General features: G+C 40.0%; 1 protein-coding gene across 14 annotated transcripts in view; it reads right to left on the bottom strand.

Moving 5' to 3' along the window:
• arvcfb (ARVCF delta catenin family member b) overlaps positions 1-16,974 on the bottom strand; it is a 181,385-nt gene that overhangs the window by 46,962 nt on the left and 117,449 nt on the right. For all 14 annotated transcript variants that reach the window (XM_088300854.1, XM_088300916.1, XM_088300899.1 and 11 more), the window contains 2 exons: positions 11,981-12,621; positions 1,317-1,822 (listed from right to left, as the gene is read on the bottom strand). In XM_088300854.1, the coding sequence (XP_088156980.1) occupies positions 1,317-1,822; positions 11,981-12,621 (1,147 nt within the window). The remainder of the gene's footprint in view (positions 1-1,316; positions 1,823-11,980; positions 12,622-16,974) is intronic.

Raw genomic sequence — 16,974 nt, 5'->3', positions numbered from 1 at the left:
ATGAAAAAGTTACAGAAAAGTTCAGAGACGAGACTTGCAATGCTGAGACAGTCTTCAATGGACTAATGATGCAAAGATGAACTCTTACTAAAGTAATGGAAAAGGCTAACATTTGGGGAGTTTGCTCTTGATCCCAAACATTAAAATTCATGAGTGGCTCGGGCTAGTGATGGCCTCATGAATTGTCCTTGATGGATAACATGATGGCAGGAGAAAAACAAGGCCTTCAGCTGCATTTGTCTTCCAATTGCTCACAACCGAACTGTTCAATATTCAGCAAGATAATGACCAAATAACAACAATAAATGTAACAAACGAGGTCACTAGGCGAAATAAGTGGAAGATTTAAGTCTGATCATGTCAATATGCATTTTACCTGCGTTAAGGGCAGACTATTTGGAATAACACCAAAAAACAAGTCAACTGAAAGAGGCTGCAGTGAAAGTGTGGAAATATCATAAGTATCAAAAAACAAGAACGCAACGTTATGGTTGTCAGAGGAAAACAGTAGAAATGACTTGAGTGTCAGAATTCATATATTGGAAAAATAAATAAATCAGAACAGAAAAACCAAGGGCATGTCCTAATTAAAAAGATGTATGCCATTATGCATTGGCAACAGCATAACTTAATTAATTATCAGACATGCTGACAAGGTCAGACAGACATTCTCAATTAATTTAAGTGCTTAAACTATGTTGTGAGAAATTAGTTTTGATGCTCCTGATCATTAGCCCCATGATTTTGAGCAATGCTTGAGTTCCTTGCGTGCTGTGTTGATTTGCTGTGTCTGTGATGGTTTATAATACAGCTTTGAGAAATGCAATCCCAAGCGTTTGCAATTCGATGAAAGTATGAACGAACTTGCAGCAAATATCCTTTCTGTCCACTGAAACTGACATCACAGCTGTCCAGGACTCTGGTAACAGCCAATCACGGCACACCTGTTTTCTGGGCTCTGAGCGACTGTGATGTCATTTTCAGTTGACAGCAAGTGGCAAAATGTACACGTACAAATATGAGTGGATTTTACTGCTTAACTCAAATTCCACTAACAAAATATTAATCAGAGTGCCGTGTTAAGAGATCTTTGGGGCTGACTTCCCCTTTAAGGAAGTTACAGCAAAGTGTTAATACCGCACATTACTGTGTGTGCTTATACAGACCCACAATCTCTCTAAATGTCCAAGCTGACATGTCCATGTGCTTGGTTTTTTAAATAAAGTGTGTCTATTCAGTAAGGAATGTCCTTTCACTGATTAAAATGTTACATTTGTGCATGTTATTCATAACGCAAAAATACATAAATATCTTACCAGTAATGAGCTCTCGAACCTCCATGTCATTAGTCTTCCTCAGGAGGCGGATGAGAGCTGGAATGCCGTCGCAATTTTTGATGGCCACCTTATTGTCATTGTCCTTGCCATAGGAGATATTGCGCAAGGCACCGCAAGCCTTGCGGTGGACCTCAGACTTGGGATGGTCCAGGAGCCCCACCAGGACAGGAATTCCCTTCAGCTGGCGTACATCCTGTTTGATTTTATCATTTTCATAGCACAGGTGCTGCAAATAGGCCGCAGCATTGGACTTAACAGGGTCAATGGGGTGTCCCAACATGGCAATGACCTCTGGTAGATCTGGGTCACGCCAACGTGGATCCTTACGAATGCTGTCAATGGAGGGCGAACGTCGACCACCCATACGGTCCAGACTGGCCATGCTCCCTCGCTCTGGCTGCGCCAGTGGCGCACAATATATGCCATGGATATACGGGTGGCGTTCATCAATCAGCTCTGTATCGGTGGGTTCATCTGGGTAGCCTCTGGAAAATACAGACAGAGAGGACAATAAAGATCAGAGGGATGGGAGGGCTAAATACAGGGGGACTGCGATTTGTCTGTGAGCAGAATTAGCTCGTCAGAGAGACAGAGGCAACTGAGGCCAACGACTAATGAAGGGGTGAAAGGGAGGTGAAACAATGTGGGTGTTAGGAAGAAAGAATAGAAAGACACACACACGCACACACACTGTATGAGGTTGGAATCTGTTCCTAACTGGTCAGAAAGTGGAACAAAAGTTCCTTTACTAACAATTTATTAACAAGAACATTTTAAACAGAAAATTCATTTAGAATAATACTGTAAAATTGTTTGTATATATAGACATGGACAAAAATTATGAGGTCACCCTTGTTTCTTCAGTTTCTTGCTATTTTTAAATGCCTTGTACAACTAAAGGTACATTTTTTGGACAAATATAATGATGACAATAAAAATAGTCAAGATAGGTATTTTTCAGGGCCAAGACCGATTATTAGTTGCCAAGAAGGCCGATAAATTATATGTGGGGCTGATATACATTTGCAGTAAAGGGAAAATCTTGGTGCTTTTCAGATGTGCAACTTCCTAAAGTTTTTTTTCTTTTATATTTGACAATAGACATCTTATTTTTAAATTGAGAAATAATTAAATAGGATGGAGCTCCCAGGCTTAAAAGCATATCTTTACTCATTAGCTCTCAAAATAAAAAAATAAATAAATACAATTTTAACAGAGACCCATGCCGATATGCTTTAAAATGACAAAAATCAACGCCGAAAATCAGCCTGGCCGGTAATCGGTCTATCCCTAAAAAAGTGTTCATAAGAGTTTAATTTCGGAGAAGATATCTAGCCATTTTACATGGTTTTCTTGACAATAGCCAAAATCACTCACTTTGGCATTTACTACCATAAATATTGCTTTTAGGCATCCCCTGGTTTATTTTCTTTCTGTTAGTCACAGGAGACACCTTTAGTAGTACCAGACATTAAAATGAGAAAAAAAAGAAATCAAGAAAATATTTTGTCTTATTTTTCCCATGACTGTATGAGTGTGTTAAGATGGATGTCTTAATTAAAACTGCCATGCCACATTTAAAAAATAATAATAAAAAATAATAATAAACACTCAAGAAGTGTTGCCCAATTTTAACCAAGCCTGGTATCAAAGAACTCTTCAAAGAGTCCGTGATCTTCACTTATCTTTAGCCAGAAGACAAATAATTTAAAAATAGATTAAGTTCAGCACTTTTGCTACGCTCCCAAGCAGTACAGACCACAGAATTGGTTTTCATTCAATAAGGTGAAAAGTATCAGGCAGAAGTGTCAGATGCTAGCATCTTTGTTGGCAATTCTTCAAATAATAGAACAAAATAAGATGGATGTCATGAGAGGACGCCACAGAAGAAGACAGTGTTGTCGCAAAGAAAAGTCATAAAGGTGTATTTGTATGTTCCACAGCGCTACTTGCATAATGATTGTGTGGCCAGATGGAACAAAAGTTTTGTTGTTTGGGGGTAGCACACGGCACAGCACACCATCTTTGAAACCAATGTGCATCATAGAGGAGGCAACCATTGTTTGAGACTGCTTTGCTACCTCAGGGCTTACATGGGTTGTATTATCAAAGGAAAAATAGTTCCCCCAGCTAAATCAGACATTGTGCAGGATAATTTAAAACCATCTGGTCCGCCATTTAAAGCTCAGAGGATGTGTGACATAGCCACACACTGTGATGTCTGATGATGATGATGATGACTCAAAGCACACAAGTGAATGAACAACTAAATGGCTCAGAAGAAATTGGGCCTTCGAAGAGGCTCAGTCAGAGTCCTGACCTCAACCCGAATGAGGTGCTTTGGCATGACCTCAAGAGTGTGATTCACACATATTCCTGAAATGAAATCCATTTGTAAAGCCGATAATTCCTCATGACAGTGTCAAGTCTGATCTGAAATCTGTTCGGTTGAAGTTCGCACCCAAAGAAAGGTTAAGTCGTCAAGACATCCAAAGGTTCACTGATTTTTGTTAACGTGTTGTATACAATGTGATGTTTATTTAAGAAGACTGTGTTTGTCTAATGATGAAGATCAGAACCGATTTTCTGACAAATCAAGGTCATTCCAAAGTGTTCACATACTTTTTTTTACAAATTATTTGTAGGCATGATGCAGGAGTGTTTGGCAGACAAAGTTTTGAGCAAAGGACTTGAATCAGGGTGGTACACCTTTTTCATTTGACTGTTCATCCCACGGCATGAGATTCGTTCATTTTGCTGCATAATCCATCAGGTGTTTTCTGCATTACAGATCTTTGCTGTATGGTAGTTTGGTTATGCAACAAAATGGTGATCAACGGTGGTGGTTGGCACATAATGAGAGAGATCAAGCTTCCATGAGGTTAGTCCAAGTTAATTATGTATTTTCTTGGTTCTTCCCTGGCATGCGTCTTGCTAAAAATTTTCTGCATTCCTCTGATGATATTGTCGTCAAAAGTCCCGAAGTAAGACACCAACTTTTAATGGTTAAGAGTCAGATTGGAATGCTGGGGGAAATGATACAATGCAAATTGCTTGAGCAATGAAACAAGATATAACTGTATATCACCAATTCAGCTAGATGGGGAAAGGAATAATGTGGTAATGAGCGAGGAGCTATGGCAGTCTATATTTGCATGCAACGGGAACCAAAAAATGAGGAAATAGCGAAGCGTATGAAATTGCGAGACAACTTTGAGTGTCACATGCAAGGTTAAATGCAGCACATTTTAATGGATACACACTTCTTGTGTATGCCTGAAATGTGTCATTACATGTGATATACACAAAGAATGCTTAAAGGTTTCAATGAAATCGTGTGACAAAAAAAAGTCAGAAAGCACAAACCCATTAACCAAAATAAAAAAAAAAAAAGCCTTAATCCAAACTTTCCAAAAAGTGTTTCTGAGGAAACACACCCCCACTCTATGAGGTCATCATCCAGTTTTTGATAGATGTTACAGAAGGAACAAAAAAATAATGTCAAAATCCTCACTAATGAGGCATTTTTTTCTTAAGTCTTGGGCTGAAACAAATCCTCGAGTAATTGGGGTACGTTGAGTCAAAGCAATGCTTGAGGCATTTTTTTCAAAACCGGGCACCCGCTTATTTGCTTGTACACTGCCAAGAAGAAGTAAAGCTAACCACAGCAACAATTGTTTATGGTAGGCATGACAGTAACTCACCTCCAATGTAGGAAGAAGACTAACTTCAAAATAAACCCTTTCATACCAAATAATATGTGGATAACCAATGCCAAGTTAAGGTTTTATTTTGAAGTTGTTCCTGGCTGCGTGTCGCGGCATAACGGCTGACTCGACTTGTCTTCTTCCCTGTTTGGGGCTGTTTGCCATCACAAACTGTTGCTATTGACTTCAACAGCACAACGGCGTCCTGAAATGACGTTCAATCGTTAATTAAGGGCACTAAAAATGACTTCATTATCCTGACACTTTATTGTACAGGGCCTTTTGCCACCTTTTCGCGGCAGGTTCAGTGCTAGCAAGCGTTAGCTAGCGCTAGCAAGCGCTCCGTATAGGCTGGTCAGAGGCGTTGGATTACTTTTCAAATACAGTCGACATAAATGACACCGGAGACTTTGCTGCTGACCGCCTAACACAGTTGTCGTTCTAACTGACCACTTTTTACCAAACCATGTGCTTTGGGCCAGCAAAAATCACTCCTGTGGTTCTGATGTCCCTCCGTCTCAGAGACCAAAACCGATGGGGAGAGATTTGTCTAAAATCTCACTGTTTCTAGAGAGGAAAATAGAGCGTTGTTAAAGTATGCACAGATTAAATTTCAGTATAAAATGTTGAATATCTAAAAATGAAAACCAGTTGGACGTTCATTATTAATGAAATGTGGGGTTTTTTTTTGTCTTAAGTAGTTATAACCAAGAAAAAAAAATCTGAATGCTCGATTATTCAATGGCATTTTCGGTAGGATATTCGAAAAACAAAATAGGTGATGGCTGCAGCCCCACTTGTTTCTCTACGATTATCATCTATGTTTCCTTCATATTTTCAACACAGATGGGATGCACAGTTGTGCAGCTCTGTTTGCTAAGACTTTGGCCGACATGACCAGGCTTTTGGTAAAACAGACATCATGCAGCTGAGTGACAGGAATGTCAGGATTTGCATTTAAATTGGTGCCATTGTGTGTACACGGGGGGAGCATTCAGCAGGATGTGAAAGAGCTCTGCGCTTTCGGCTCTAGTATGATTACAGTAGATCATTCACTTCATGTTGATAAGGCTGCTAAATAGTCAGCTAAATAGCAGCTTTGTGTGTGCACTCGTCTATGCATGCAATAGCAAGCCACGTTTTCCAAGAGGCAGTGCACAAATGATAAATGGATATTCACTATGTTCTAAATTATTATGTATATGTAGCCAAGTAAGCATTTTGTTTTCTGATATATTATTCGTCTATGTGCGGCCAGCGACTGGCTGGCAACCAGTTCTGGGTGGACAACAAAAATGCAACGTCATCAAGTGGTCGTACACTTTTTGGTGTCTGAAGTTATAGCTACTGTATATTGATTATCTTGCCAGAGAACTCACCATGCCACACTGATCTCACCTGAATTAAGCACCTGTGGAGCATTATTAATGGGATGATCAATAGCCGGACTTACATGTTGCCTTGCAATGCAATTAGAATGAAACCAAATGCCCAAATTGAATGAAAATGCTCCGCATAAATACATCAATCTCAACAAACAGGCCAAATCCGTATGATTCACAGAGGTGGAATACTCCTTTTGCCAATCCGATCAGAAGTCATGTACTGCATATGGTTCAATCGGAATTGCCAGGCATGCTCTGTCTTGATGTAAATGTACTGCAACATCGTCATTTATGCACTTAATATGGCTTACAAACAGAACTTGTCTGTGAAGGTTAGCTTGTTTTTAACTGCTTGGAACTTATTAATCAAGCTGTTGCATTTATAAAAGTGAAAAAACAATCACATCAACTGTGCTAAAGAGACTGACCGCCCCATCTTGATAAATCATGTTTTGTAGTCTGCAAAACGGATGTTCTGATTAGTGGCACATGTAAACACCAGATTCGCAGAGATCACATCCAATGCAAACACTTGACCAGAGATCTTCAATCAGAATAATAAAAATGCTCCATGTAAACCCTGCTTTTGACAGTGGATTTCAGTGTAGTTCTTTAATACAATACATTTCAATACAACTTCAATTATATAGCGCATTTCACAGCAGCTGGAGCTGTAAAAAAGCGCTTTCCATATGGTGTAATCTAAATTAGCAGGAAATTAGAATGCAAATTAAAACGCATATAGACTAGATACCAGAAGAACAACCGAACAGCGGCAGTCTCATGTTGAGTCAAAAGCTAAAGAATAAACATGTGTCTTCAAATTAGTTTTAAAAGTGGACAGCAAGGGGGCTTGCCTAACATTAAATGGAAACTCATTCCATAGAGAAGGACCGGCAACAGAAAAGGTGCGATCCCCCTTGAGGTTGCGCTTAGTCCTCGTCACCTCCAGCAGCAATTGGTCCGCAGACCTGAGGCAGCGAGCAAGTGTGTAGGGGTGAAGCAGCTTGGAGAGGTACGCTGGGTAGAGGCCATTTAAAGATTTGAGGACAAACAGACGTATCTTAAAGCAAACTCTAGAGTACACTGGGACACAGGAAAGTGAGGCCAAGATTAGGGTTATGTGATCCGTCTTCCGCGCTCCAGTTAAAAGAGGAGCAGCAGCATTTTGGACCAGTTGGAGGCGCTTGAGGGAGGACTGGCTGACTCCAAAACAATAGTGCATTACAGTAATCTAGCCCCGATGTAACGAAGGCATGGATTACTGTTTCTAAGTGCTGCTGGGAAAGAAAGGGCTTCACTTTAGCCAGCTGCCAGAGTTGTAAAAAGCTGGATCGAACAACAGCACTGATCTACTGATCTAATGTAAAATGACTGTCCAGTTTAAAACACAAGTTTGAGACTGTTGGCTTTCGATAAGATGTCAGGGGGCCAAGGTCAACAGGGTTGAAAGTAGAAGGGCCATTGGGACCGAATACCATAACCTCTGTCTTCTTAAGTTAAGTGACATCCAGATTTTGATATCCTCTAGGCAGGACAAGAGTGGTCTCAAGGAGAAAGTGTCTTTTTTGCTCAGCTCTACATAGATATGACTGTCATCCGCATAGATATGAAAGGAAATTCCATGTTTTCGGAAGATGGAACCTAGGGGCAGCAAGTATAATGAAAACAGCAAGGGCCCCAAAACAGAACCCTGTGGAACACCATACAACAAAAGGGCAGAGCGGGACTCAGAGCAATCTAGGCAAAAAAAAAAAGGTCCTGCCAGCCAAATAGGATCCAAACCATTCAAGAGCGCGACCACAAATGCCCACCTGATGCTGTAAATGAGCCGGAAGAATACTGTGGTCCACCGTGTCGAACGCTGCAGTTAGATCTAACAAGACAAGACACGCATAGTCTCCAGTGTCATTTGCCAGGAGGGTACACTCTGTTGAAGATACCATAATTGGGCCGAGGCAACTAATTCAATAACAAATAGAGTATATTCGTCTCAAATGAATCGCACCTTCACCATCCTTCCTTCTACCAATTATTTTCGCCATCCTTTGAGGAAAAAAAGCTATGATCCATGTCTCTGGTATGTCCATTGCAAGAAGAGGAACTTGAAAGGGTGAGGAAATTGTCCAAAAATTGTCATCTCTTCAGTGTTTGTGAGCATTTGAATGAATGCTGTCAACATATCACACGGCTTTTCTTTGAATTATGGACAGTTGTTTTATGATGCAAAAGGCTTGTCTGAGCAATAGCAAAAATGACGACAAAACGGCAAGCCTGGAATGTTTATGGTTTGTTTTTTGTCAATGTTCTGCATTATATTACTCAGAGCAACCACTGGCTGATTTCATTATTTCAAATAGACAGAAAATGTTATTCTATTATTTAGGGGATTCTTCAGGGTAAGCTCAAACATGATAAACAGGAAGCAAAGTATCAAACAGAGTATGCAGCTCTCTGAGGAAATCTTTTGGCAGGATGAAGGAAGAGGTGGAGAGTGCGGGTGGTGGTGATGGGGTATGAAAGAAGAAGAGGAGGCGGAGGAGGAAGAGCTGGCTGGTGACAGATTGCTACCATGGGCAAACCCGTACAGACTTGATTAGAATGAGAAACCCTAACTCTCAATTAAGAAACGTGTGTGTGTGTGCGTGCGTGCGTTGACCCCAAGATGCAGGTGTCCAGGTGCAGGCTGCCCAAGGAGAAATGAGCCATTAGAGATTGCCTGGTAGACGTCCCAATAGTCTGACCCAGTTCAAAAGCATCTATTAATCACACTGGCATGAGGACACACACACAAATGCAGAATCGTGGCAGTGGAAACACACTGACTCACGCATAACGGATGGGTGAGGGAAATTGCAGTGGGATGTAGTCACGGCCAGATAACTGTTGGGTCAGGAGAGAAAGCTAAAGGAGACTGATGGGTGTGTTAACAGCATTGTCTCAGCAGAGATAAATGAGAATCTATCTTACTCTTGTACCAAAAGACTACCATTGATATATTTATGAAAGCTGGTAGTGGCGTGCATATAATAATGCGAAGAAGTAAACCTTTGGAATTGGGGGTGTGTGTGAAGCAGTATGGGGGAACTGTTCCGACTAAATTAAATCATATCAACAAAAAGAAAAAAAAATAACCATGGAAAGACTATTATGACATCAAACAAAACTTTAAAAAGTATAAGCTTCAAATCATACAGAGAGCTGGTTACTGAATAGCAATATACACACTGTGTGTAAATGTATATATACATATATATATATATATATATTATATATGCATACTATATAAAGTACTAACTGTAGTTAGACTATTGGAACTACTTAATTAAATGCTTTTACGCAAATACTTTCAATTTCATTGAGCTTTTAATGTTTTATCATTTTTAACAGTAATTAGGAATATCAAACTATATGTGCCTTTATATAACCGAATTTGAGGCGGCTCACTGGGCTTCTCTGGGAAGACAGAAATTAATGAAGCGCAACATTTAACCTCTAAAACCAAATTTCCTCTTCATGTGTGCATATTCTCATCAGGATTCGTTATAGGTTGCATATGTTCACCAAACGGCCGCCAGACATTCGCGTGTACCTTTCTTGGGAATTTTGAACATGTTCAAAACAAGAAATAAAAATATTAAAACTTTTGGCGAACATTTTGCACAAACCTCGACATACTCTGACAAGAACGCACATTTCTTTGCCAACAGTCACCACTCAGAGATGGGGCTTAAGATGAGGTTTTTACAATTGTGTATTTGTGCTATTTTTGAAAATAAATGACAGTCTCTCATCAACTCAGCACTAAAATGCAACATAAAGTACTTGGGAAATGTAGAAAATATGACGTGGGGCCCCCTTCCAGCTAAAACTGCTGATAGTATTGGACCACTGCTAGGACTGTATAATATGTAATATGTGTGCACTCATGTGTAAATTTGTACTGTGGTACAACGCAGGCACTCTAAATGAACCGGAAATGAGAATCGTCAGGAACCAGAGCAAATTCACATAATACCTATGCCTAACCAGCATCGCAAACCGATTTCACAGAAAGCGATATTTTGAGTGACAAATAATAAAAAACTAAAACTCACCATTACAGTAGCTGTAATTAGTGAGAGTCCTGTGCGTGTTTCTCTTGAATAAACTAGTCCCACTTTAGGGTAAAGTGGCTTATTTTGGCAGAAGGCTACTCCATACTTTTGTTTTGGTCGTCATTATTTCCGAAAATCACTCTTCACAAAGATAGTACATTGGAAATGGAGCCAAGGTATTCACTGCTTTATTGGCAGTTCTCAAGGCTCCACTGCCTCATTTGCAAGCCAGTCGGCCGAGTGGTCTAAGGCGCCGCGTTCAGGACCCCAGGAGGCCTGGGTTCGAATCTCAAATTTCCCCATTGTGGGACTAATAAAGGGAATATTATTATTATTATTATTTTTACGTAGAGTAGGCTTGCTGCATGAAAATCACCTGTAGGATACACCCGTATTCAAAATAGAACAGCTCTCTTCTGTTTAGCTTTCTTTTCTTGGGAGTTGCAGGCTCTTCTTCTCTCCCATATTTTGACCTGTTCCTCTTTTTGAAGAAGCTGTACAAGGATGTTGGCCATGTTACTCATTTTTTTATATTGCCTCACGGGATCGCAATGAGCAGTTTGCACCAGATTCTCAAAATCAAACTTCACGAACATATTTTTTGGTTCATTCTCTCTGTGCAGCACATTTCCAAATGGCCCAAAGACCAGTACAAGTCCGCACCCTGCAGATTGAAGACCGACAGAGGAGCCCACTAATTTCTGAAACTTAATTATTTATTCTACCAATAAATTTTGGTCAACTGTATTCCTCCAAGTTGTTAGGAAAGGTTTTGGGATTGCTAGTGTCTGTTCCAGCATAACTGTACAAAGCAAGGTCCATAAAAGCATGCAAGCCTGCACAAAGCTCTGACCATAAGCCCATCAAACACCTTTGAGATCAACTACAACAAATATGTTGAGTCATCAGGGCTTCTCTCAGGTCCAACATATGCGACATCTGACCTCTCAAATGTGCTTCTGGATGAATAAAACAATTCCCACAGACACGTTCCAACAACTTACCAGACGAGTGGAAGCTCGTATAGCTGAAAAATGAACACTTATATAACCACATTATCTCAGTTTGTTTTTCCATCCACTCTCTGAAGGTTTTTATTTATGCCGATTGACTTGTACAAATTGTAGGTCACATAAATGGTAGAAAAAGTTTTTAAATAATTTTCTTTCATCTGATTTTTTTTTCCCTATCATAAAAGCCTACCATTTGAACAGGGGTGTTTACACTTTATAACCCCTGTATACGCAGTAATATAGCTTACATTTAACATTCATGGGGAAAAAGCTGTCTTACCTAACGATCAATTAATGAACTCAGTGGAGCCCGAGAATTTGTCTATATATTGAGCAAATTAAAACTTCTGATGTACAAAAAGTAGGGTACTCGTCAAACAAGTTACAGATAACAGTCACACTACAGGGAGATCACAACCCCGATTATGCATTTCTCCTCACCTGACTCTGGGCCCATCACGAAGTGGCTCCCGGTGGGTGCGACCCCGGTTGGCTCCTTTTAGTGTGCGTCGGTTAGCGGTGGAATAGTCAGGTTCGAGCTCATATGGCTCCTCATCCTCAGGGCCAAAGCTGCGGCGATCATCTTCCAGGCCATATGGTTCGGCCTGAAAGCGCTCAGGCTGAGAGCGATTCAGGTCCACAGTGCTGCTACCCATCGGCACCTGGGGTTGGGCCACGTGGCCATAGTCATCCTTACGAATGGGCAGTGTATAGCTGTTCTCTGGCCGGTAGCTATTAGGCATGTATGGGTAGCGAGGAGGACGGAAGTTGATGCCTCGTGACAGGCTACCGTAGTTGTCCGTCAAATCAGTGTAGCCATCATGCAGACCATAATGGCGAATGTACTGACTCTCTGGTGTCTCACCATAGGAATCATTGTAGGAGTTGTTGTAGGAGCGTGTCAAGGTGGATGAGGCTTGAGGTGTGATGAAGCGATCGCCACCGTTCTTGATGTAGCGCCGGTCAATGGAGTCGGTGTAGCTTCCCAATGGGGATGAACCCTCGGGCATGGGCAAGCCATCAGGGCCGAGAGGAACCTGACGCACAGTTCGTGTGGTCACCGTCTTCACCATTTTGGTCACCTGCAGAGGAATTCAGATACATCCGTTATACAATTGGATAGCATTTTGCATCCAAGTAACATGATGTCACTATCATCCAACATTGGAAACAATCAAAACCATGCTCCTCTATTGATCCAAATGCTTTGAGACACTCGTGGAACACCATGCAACAAAAGAGGCAAAAATGTCAATACTTGTGTGGCGGTTACATAACCGGAAAGAAGATACAGTAATAGCCAATAACCATGATTTAAAAAATATTTTCTGATTTACAAACACAACTAGACAAATATCAGAGCTGACATTAACACAGTAGTCATATAGTTTGGCTTATCTTGAAATGTGATGTCAGCGAGACATCTGAGTGTCTGAGCACCACCAGACCTTGAATCTTTCATCTCTTGTGGGAGAAGGGCAAACCACACTGTGTTATTCAGAGCTGGAGTACCAAGACAAGCAAACCTTCATGTAGCTCTCTCTCACAGTAACTCCACCCCATAGCTACAGAATTATTCTTCCCCTGACTCTCACCGAAGATCGAGAGCGAACAAACCTCATTAGCTGTGTTATTTAGAATGCAAAAAAACAATTTGCTGCCCAGTGAATACTGCTGAGATCAATAATTACCGATTGCATTCTCAGCTACAAGATAATCTCTGAATGAATCATGTTGATTAAAATCGGTTGTCCTCTGCAGTGGTGCCGTTCTGATGAATTTCGTTTCGCACCTGACAGAATTTTCAGTCATTCCATCTTGACAAGTTGGAATTTATTTCCACAATTGATGCTGATGAATGTTCCTCTCATTGCATCATTCAATTCTGATGATAATTTCCAACACTAGCTCACTACTGGTAACTGCAGAATGCTTTGTTTAATGGTTGACCACAAGCAACCAAGAAGAAAAATAGAGCATTAATTCAAATGCTTTAAAAAAACATTTGTCTGTTTTGAATTAATTGGAAATATGCACTTTCATAACTCTGAATTTATTCAGTCTATGCCAGTAAGGTAGCAGCACAATGTCAACGATATTCCAGATGATGAAAAATAGTCAGATTGTCTTTCATTCCTTTTTAAAATTTTACCCCTGACATTGTATGATTTATGTTCTGCTTGTTGTGGATAAGAGGAGAACAAATGCCTCTGATTAGCATCCTTCGCAGTCCCAGCAGCAAGGCCGCAGCTCTCACAGGACTCAAAAACTACCTCAAGTAAAAGAGAAGTGCATATATATAAATGACAAAAATACTTTGTATTTGGAAAATTTGAACTGTGCTGGGAAAAAGCCAAAAGCAGATAGACACATGCTATTACCATTTATCAAAAGATAAAGGCTGCATGCATCAATTAGTCCACTTTACAAGATAGTAAAATGTTTCACAACCTCTGCAGCACTGACTTTGGTTGCTTAAATGGTCATTATGTGACTGAATTAGGTTGCAATTCAGGTTTTGAAGAAGAAGTGAAAGTTAGTTTTGACGCAAAGTATGTTGCGTAAAACAGGCAGGGGAAGCTAAATGCAAAAGAGAAATCACACGGGGTTCGGCGTCCTTTACAGGCTCTGTGTCATATGAAGCATTGATGAAGGTGGTGACTGGTGTGGGTGTCCTGGTGGCAGGCCTCGACTCCACTACCAAGCTCTCCGTCACTGGTATTGGATGCAAAGTGCAGCGGGTAACAGTTTTGACCACCTTGGTCACCTCGAGGTGAAGGGATGTGTGTCAACTGCAGTATTGTAAACACTGGCTTTATTTATTTTACTAATGAACACATTGACTACAGGAGGTAAAAGGTTCCAGGAACTGGTGTCTCACACACCCCCAATTGTAATGAAGTTGGAAATATAAACAGAATAAAATGATCCAAATCTTTCCCAACCCAGATATTCAATATTAAAACTGATGAAAAGTATAATTTATTTGGAAAATTTTCTCTCATTTTAAACGTTATGCGGGCAGGCATAGCACTCAAAATATACTGCAAGGAATTTAGGAATTTTATCATCTACAGTCTATAATGTCATCGAAAGATTTAGAGAATTTCTCTGCATGGCAGGCAAGGCAGAAAACCAACATTTAATGAATGCTAGTGTCTAACAAAACATTTTCTAATTTTCCAATTTTCATGGGAAAAAAAATTACAAATCATCTTACATTTGTGTACAAAGAAAATGTACATTAGGACAAAATTTCAAACATTTTATTTATTTACTTTTTTACATGCACTATTAGTCACAATTGTATATTTATACATGTATGACGACGAGCAGTCGGTCTTGCCTTCACCATTTTAACATACGGCCTCTTTCGTCTCCTGTCATTATTAGAGTAAATAGCTTTTAATGATTTGATGGTATGATGACATTTTAAGTCATGTTTGGAAATGTTACTGCACACCATGAGTATTGCACTGACGACATTGCAACATTTGCTTCATTTTTTGCGAGAGAAGAGCCGAGGGCTGACAACTTGTGGCTGCTTCACCATGACATCACACTCACAATGGGCCTCATTAACAAATACATGTATGGAAATGTTCTCAGGCTGCGCTAATGTGGAGAGTGTACAAAAAATTACAGTTTTTCTTCACGCCTCTGTGCATTTGGTAATGAATTAGAATTCATTATAAATAACTGGCACGTGCTAGCGAGCTGTAATCTGCATGAACCACGTCACTATTTCCCAGTAGAAGGCCATCTTTTTGACGCATCTCAGCCATTTTCTAAAACTTTATCTTAATTTCAAAAGTTTGGGAACAGTGGATACCTTGCTAAACACAGAAACTGACAACATACTTGACGAAACTCAAAAAAAGAAAAAGCGTAAAACAAGGTCGAAAACGGAAACACCAAAAACTAATTTCAATATAAAAAAAGGAAAGAAAATATTGCTCCTTGGCTGGGTCATTTTCTACATGTTGTGAAATTTGCCTAAGAGCAAGGTTTCTTTCACAGTCACAGGGGAGGCAGTCCTTGGCGGCCAGACAGCATTTTATCCCAGGCCAACTCGGCAGGGAGATTTTGTGCGCATTTCCCCACCAACAACTGAGGTGCGATCGTGGGCAGCGACGGTGGCGTGACGCCGGAAAGTTGTTTATTTTCCTCCTGTCTTTTTTTTTTTTTTTTTTTATGTCACATTGGTTAATGCTTGCTTTTTCTCGCATCTGCACAACATTCTGTTTGATTAACATTTTGGAAAAAATGAAAATGCAATTGCAACGTGATTTTCAAATGAAAGTTTCCAGGGCATCCCTAAGTGAACGAAAGAATGCTGCACACAAAACATGCATATAAACAAATTAAGAGCAAATAATGACCTAACTCAGCACAAGTTGTTGAAATAGATGGGAAGGAATCAACATAAGACAGCAAAGAGGCATTTGTAGTTGATAACATTTATGAAATTAGCATTGGAAGCAACAGAAAATACACAAGACATGCCGTTTGTTGTGAGTTAAGCCAGCGGCAATGTCTGTGCCTTTGATATTTTTTTTTTCAGCTGTTTGTCAGTTGTAAATTCTGGGATGTGTTGTTTAAGATTTGTCGCAGACAGCTATGCTTCATCAATATGAAAACTTTGAAGACTTGGATCAATGCAAGCGGTTTGTTGGCTTTTCTGTTTGCGTAATCAAAGCATGCTCAGTGGCATATCCACACATACAGTGCAAATGCAAACACAAGCACTTGAACGGAACAGAGGTGAAAAGTAATGAGAAGTGTCCTTTTCACGGTTATTCTGGACATTAGTCGACTACGTAAATTCCTGATTTAAATTATGATTCAAATTATTATTGCTTTTACAAATGATTGTAGTTTCTTCTTAGGTGTCGATGTCGACCGCAGATGTGTTTGATCATCATTTGTGCATATATTATCTAAGGAGGCTCTAAATTTGCTCACAAATTTATCACAGATTCAAGTATGATCATATTAATGAATCAAAGATTTGGGCATCAAGACGTGGTCAACATTACAGAAAGAATCCTTGCAGGCGTGCATGAAGGTGCGGCACAGAGGAATTACTTTGAAGGGAAAAATAGGTAGCTTGTCGTGTAGATGTGAAATATTCCTTTATATGTATAAAATACCTTTCAGACACACCGGATTATAATCACCCAATTTGCAAGTGGCATCTCAGAGCAAAAAAATTTTTTTTTTCCGTCTTTATAAGAAGAAATATGTTTTTCAGCTTAATAACTTACTCTTCCTGCTAGTGGTTTGCTCCCCGTTTCCAGGCAAATAAAAACGTAAGGTATCCCAGAACTCTCAGTTATATACAGCAATGCAGTTGGCCCGACTGAGTGTTTCCTCCAGCTGGAATGGTGCTTAATTCCAAGGAGGAAAACAAAGTTGGATGATGGCCAAGAGAA

This window comes from Idiotropiscis lumnitzeri, chromosome 1 (genome assembly GCF_059441095.1).
Source record: "Idiotropiscis lumnitzeri isolate Australia: NSW breed Sydney's pygmy pipehorse chromosome 1, RoL_Ilum_1.0, whole genome shotgun sequence".
In the NCBI taxonomy this organism is placed as follows: Eukaryota; Metazoa; Chordata; class Actinopteri; order Syngnathiformes; family Syngnathidae; genus Idiotropiscis; species Idiotropiscis lumnitzeri.
The sequence above is the reverse complement of the archived record's forward strand: the minus strand, read 5'-3'. Positions and strand labels throughout refer to the sequence as shown.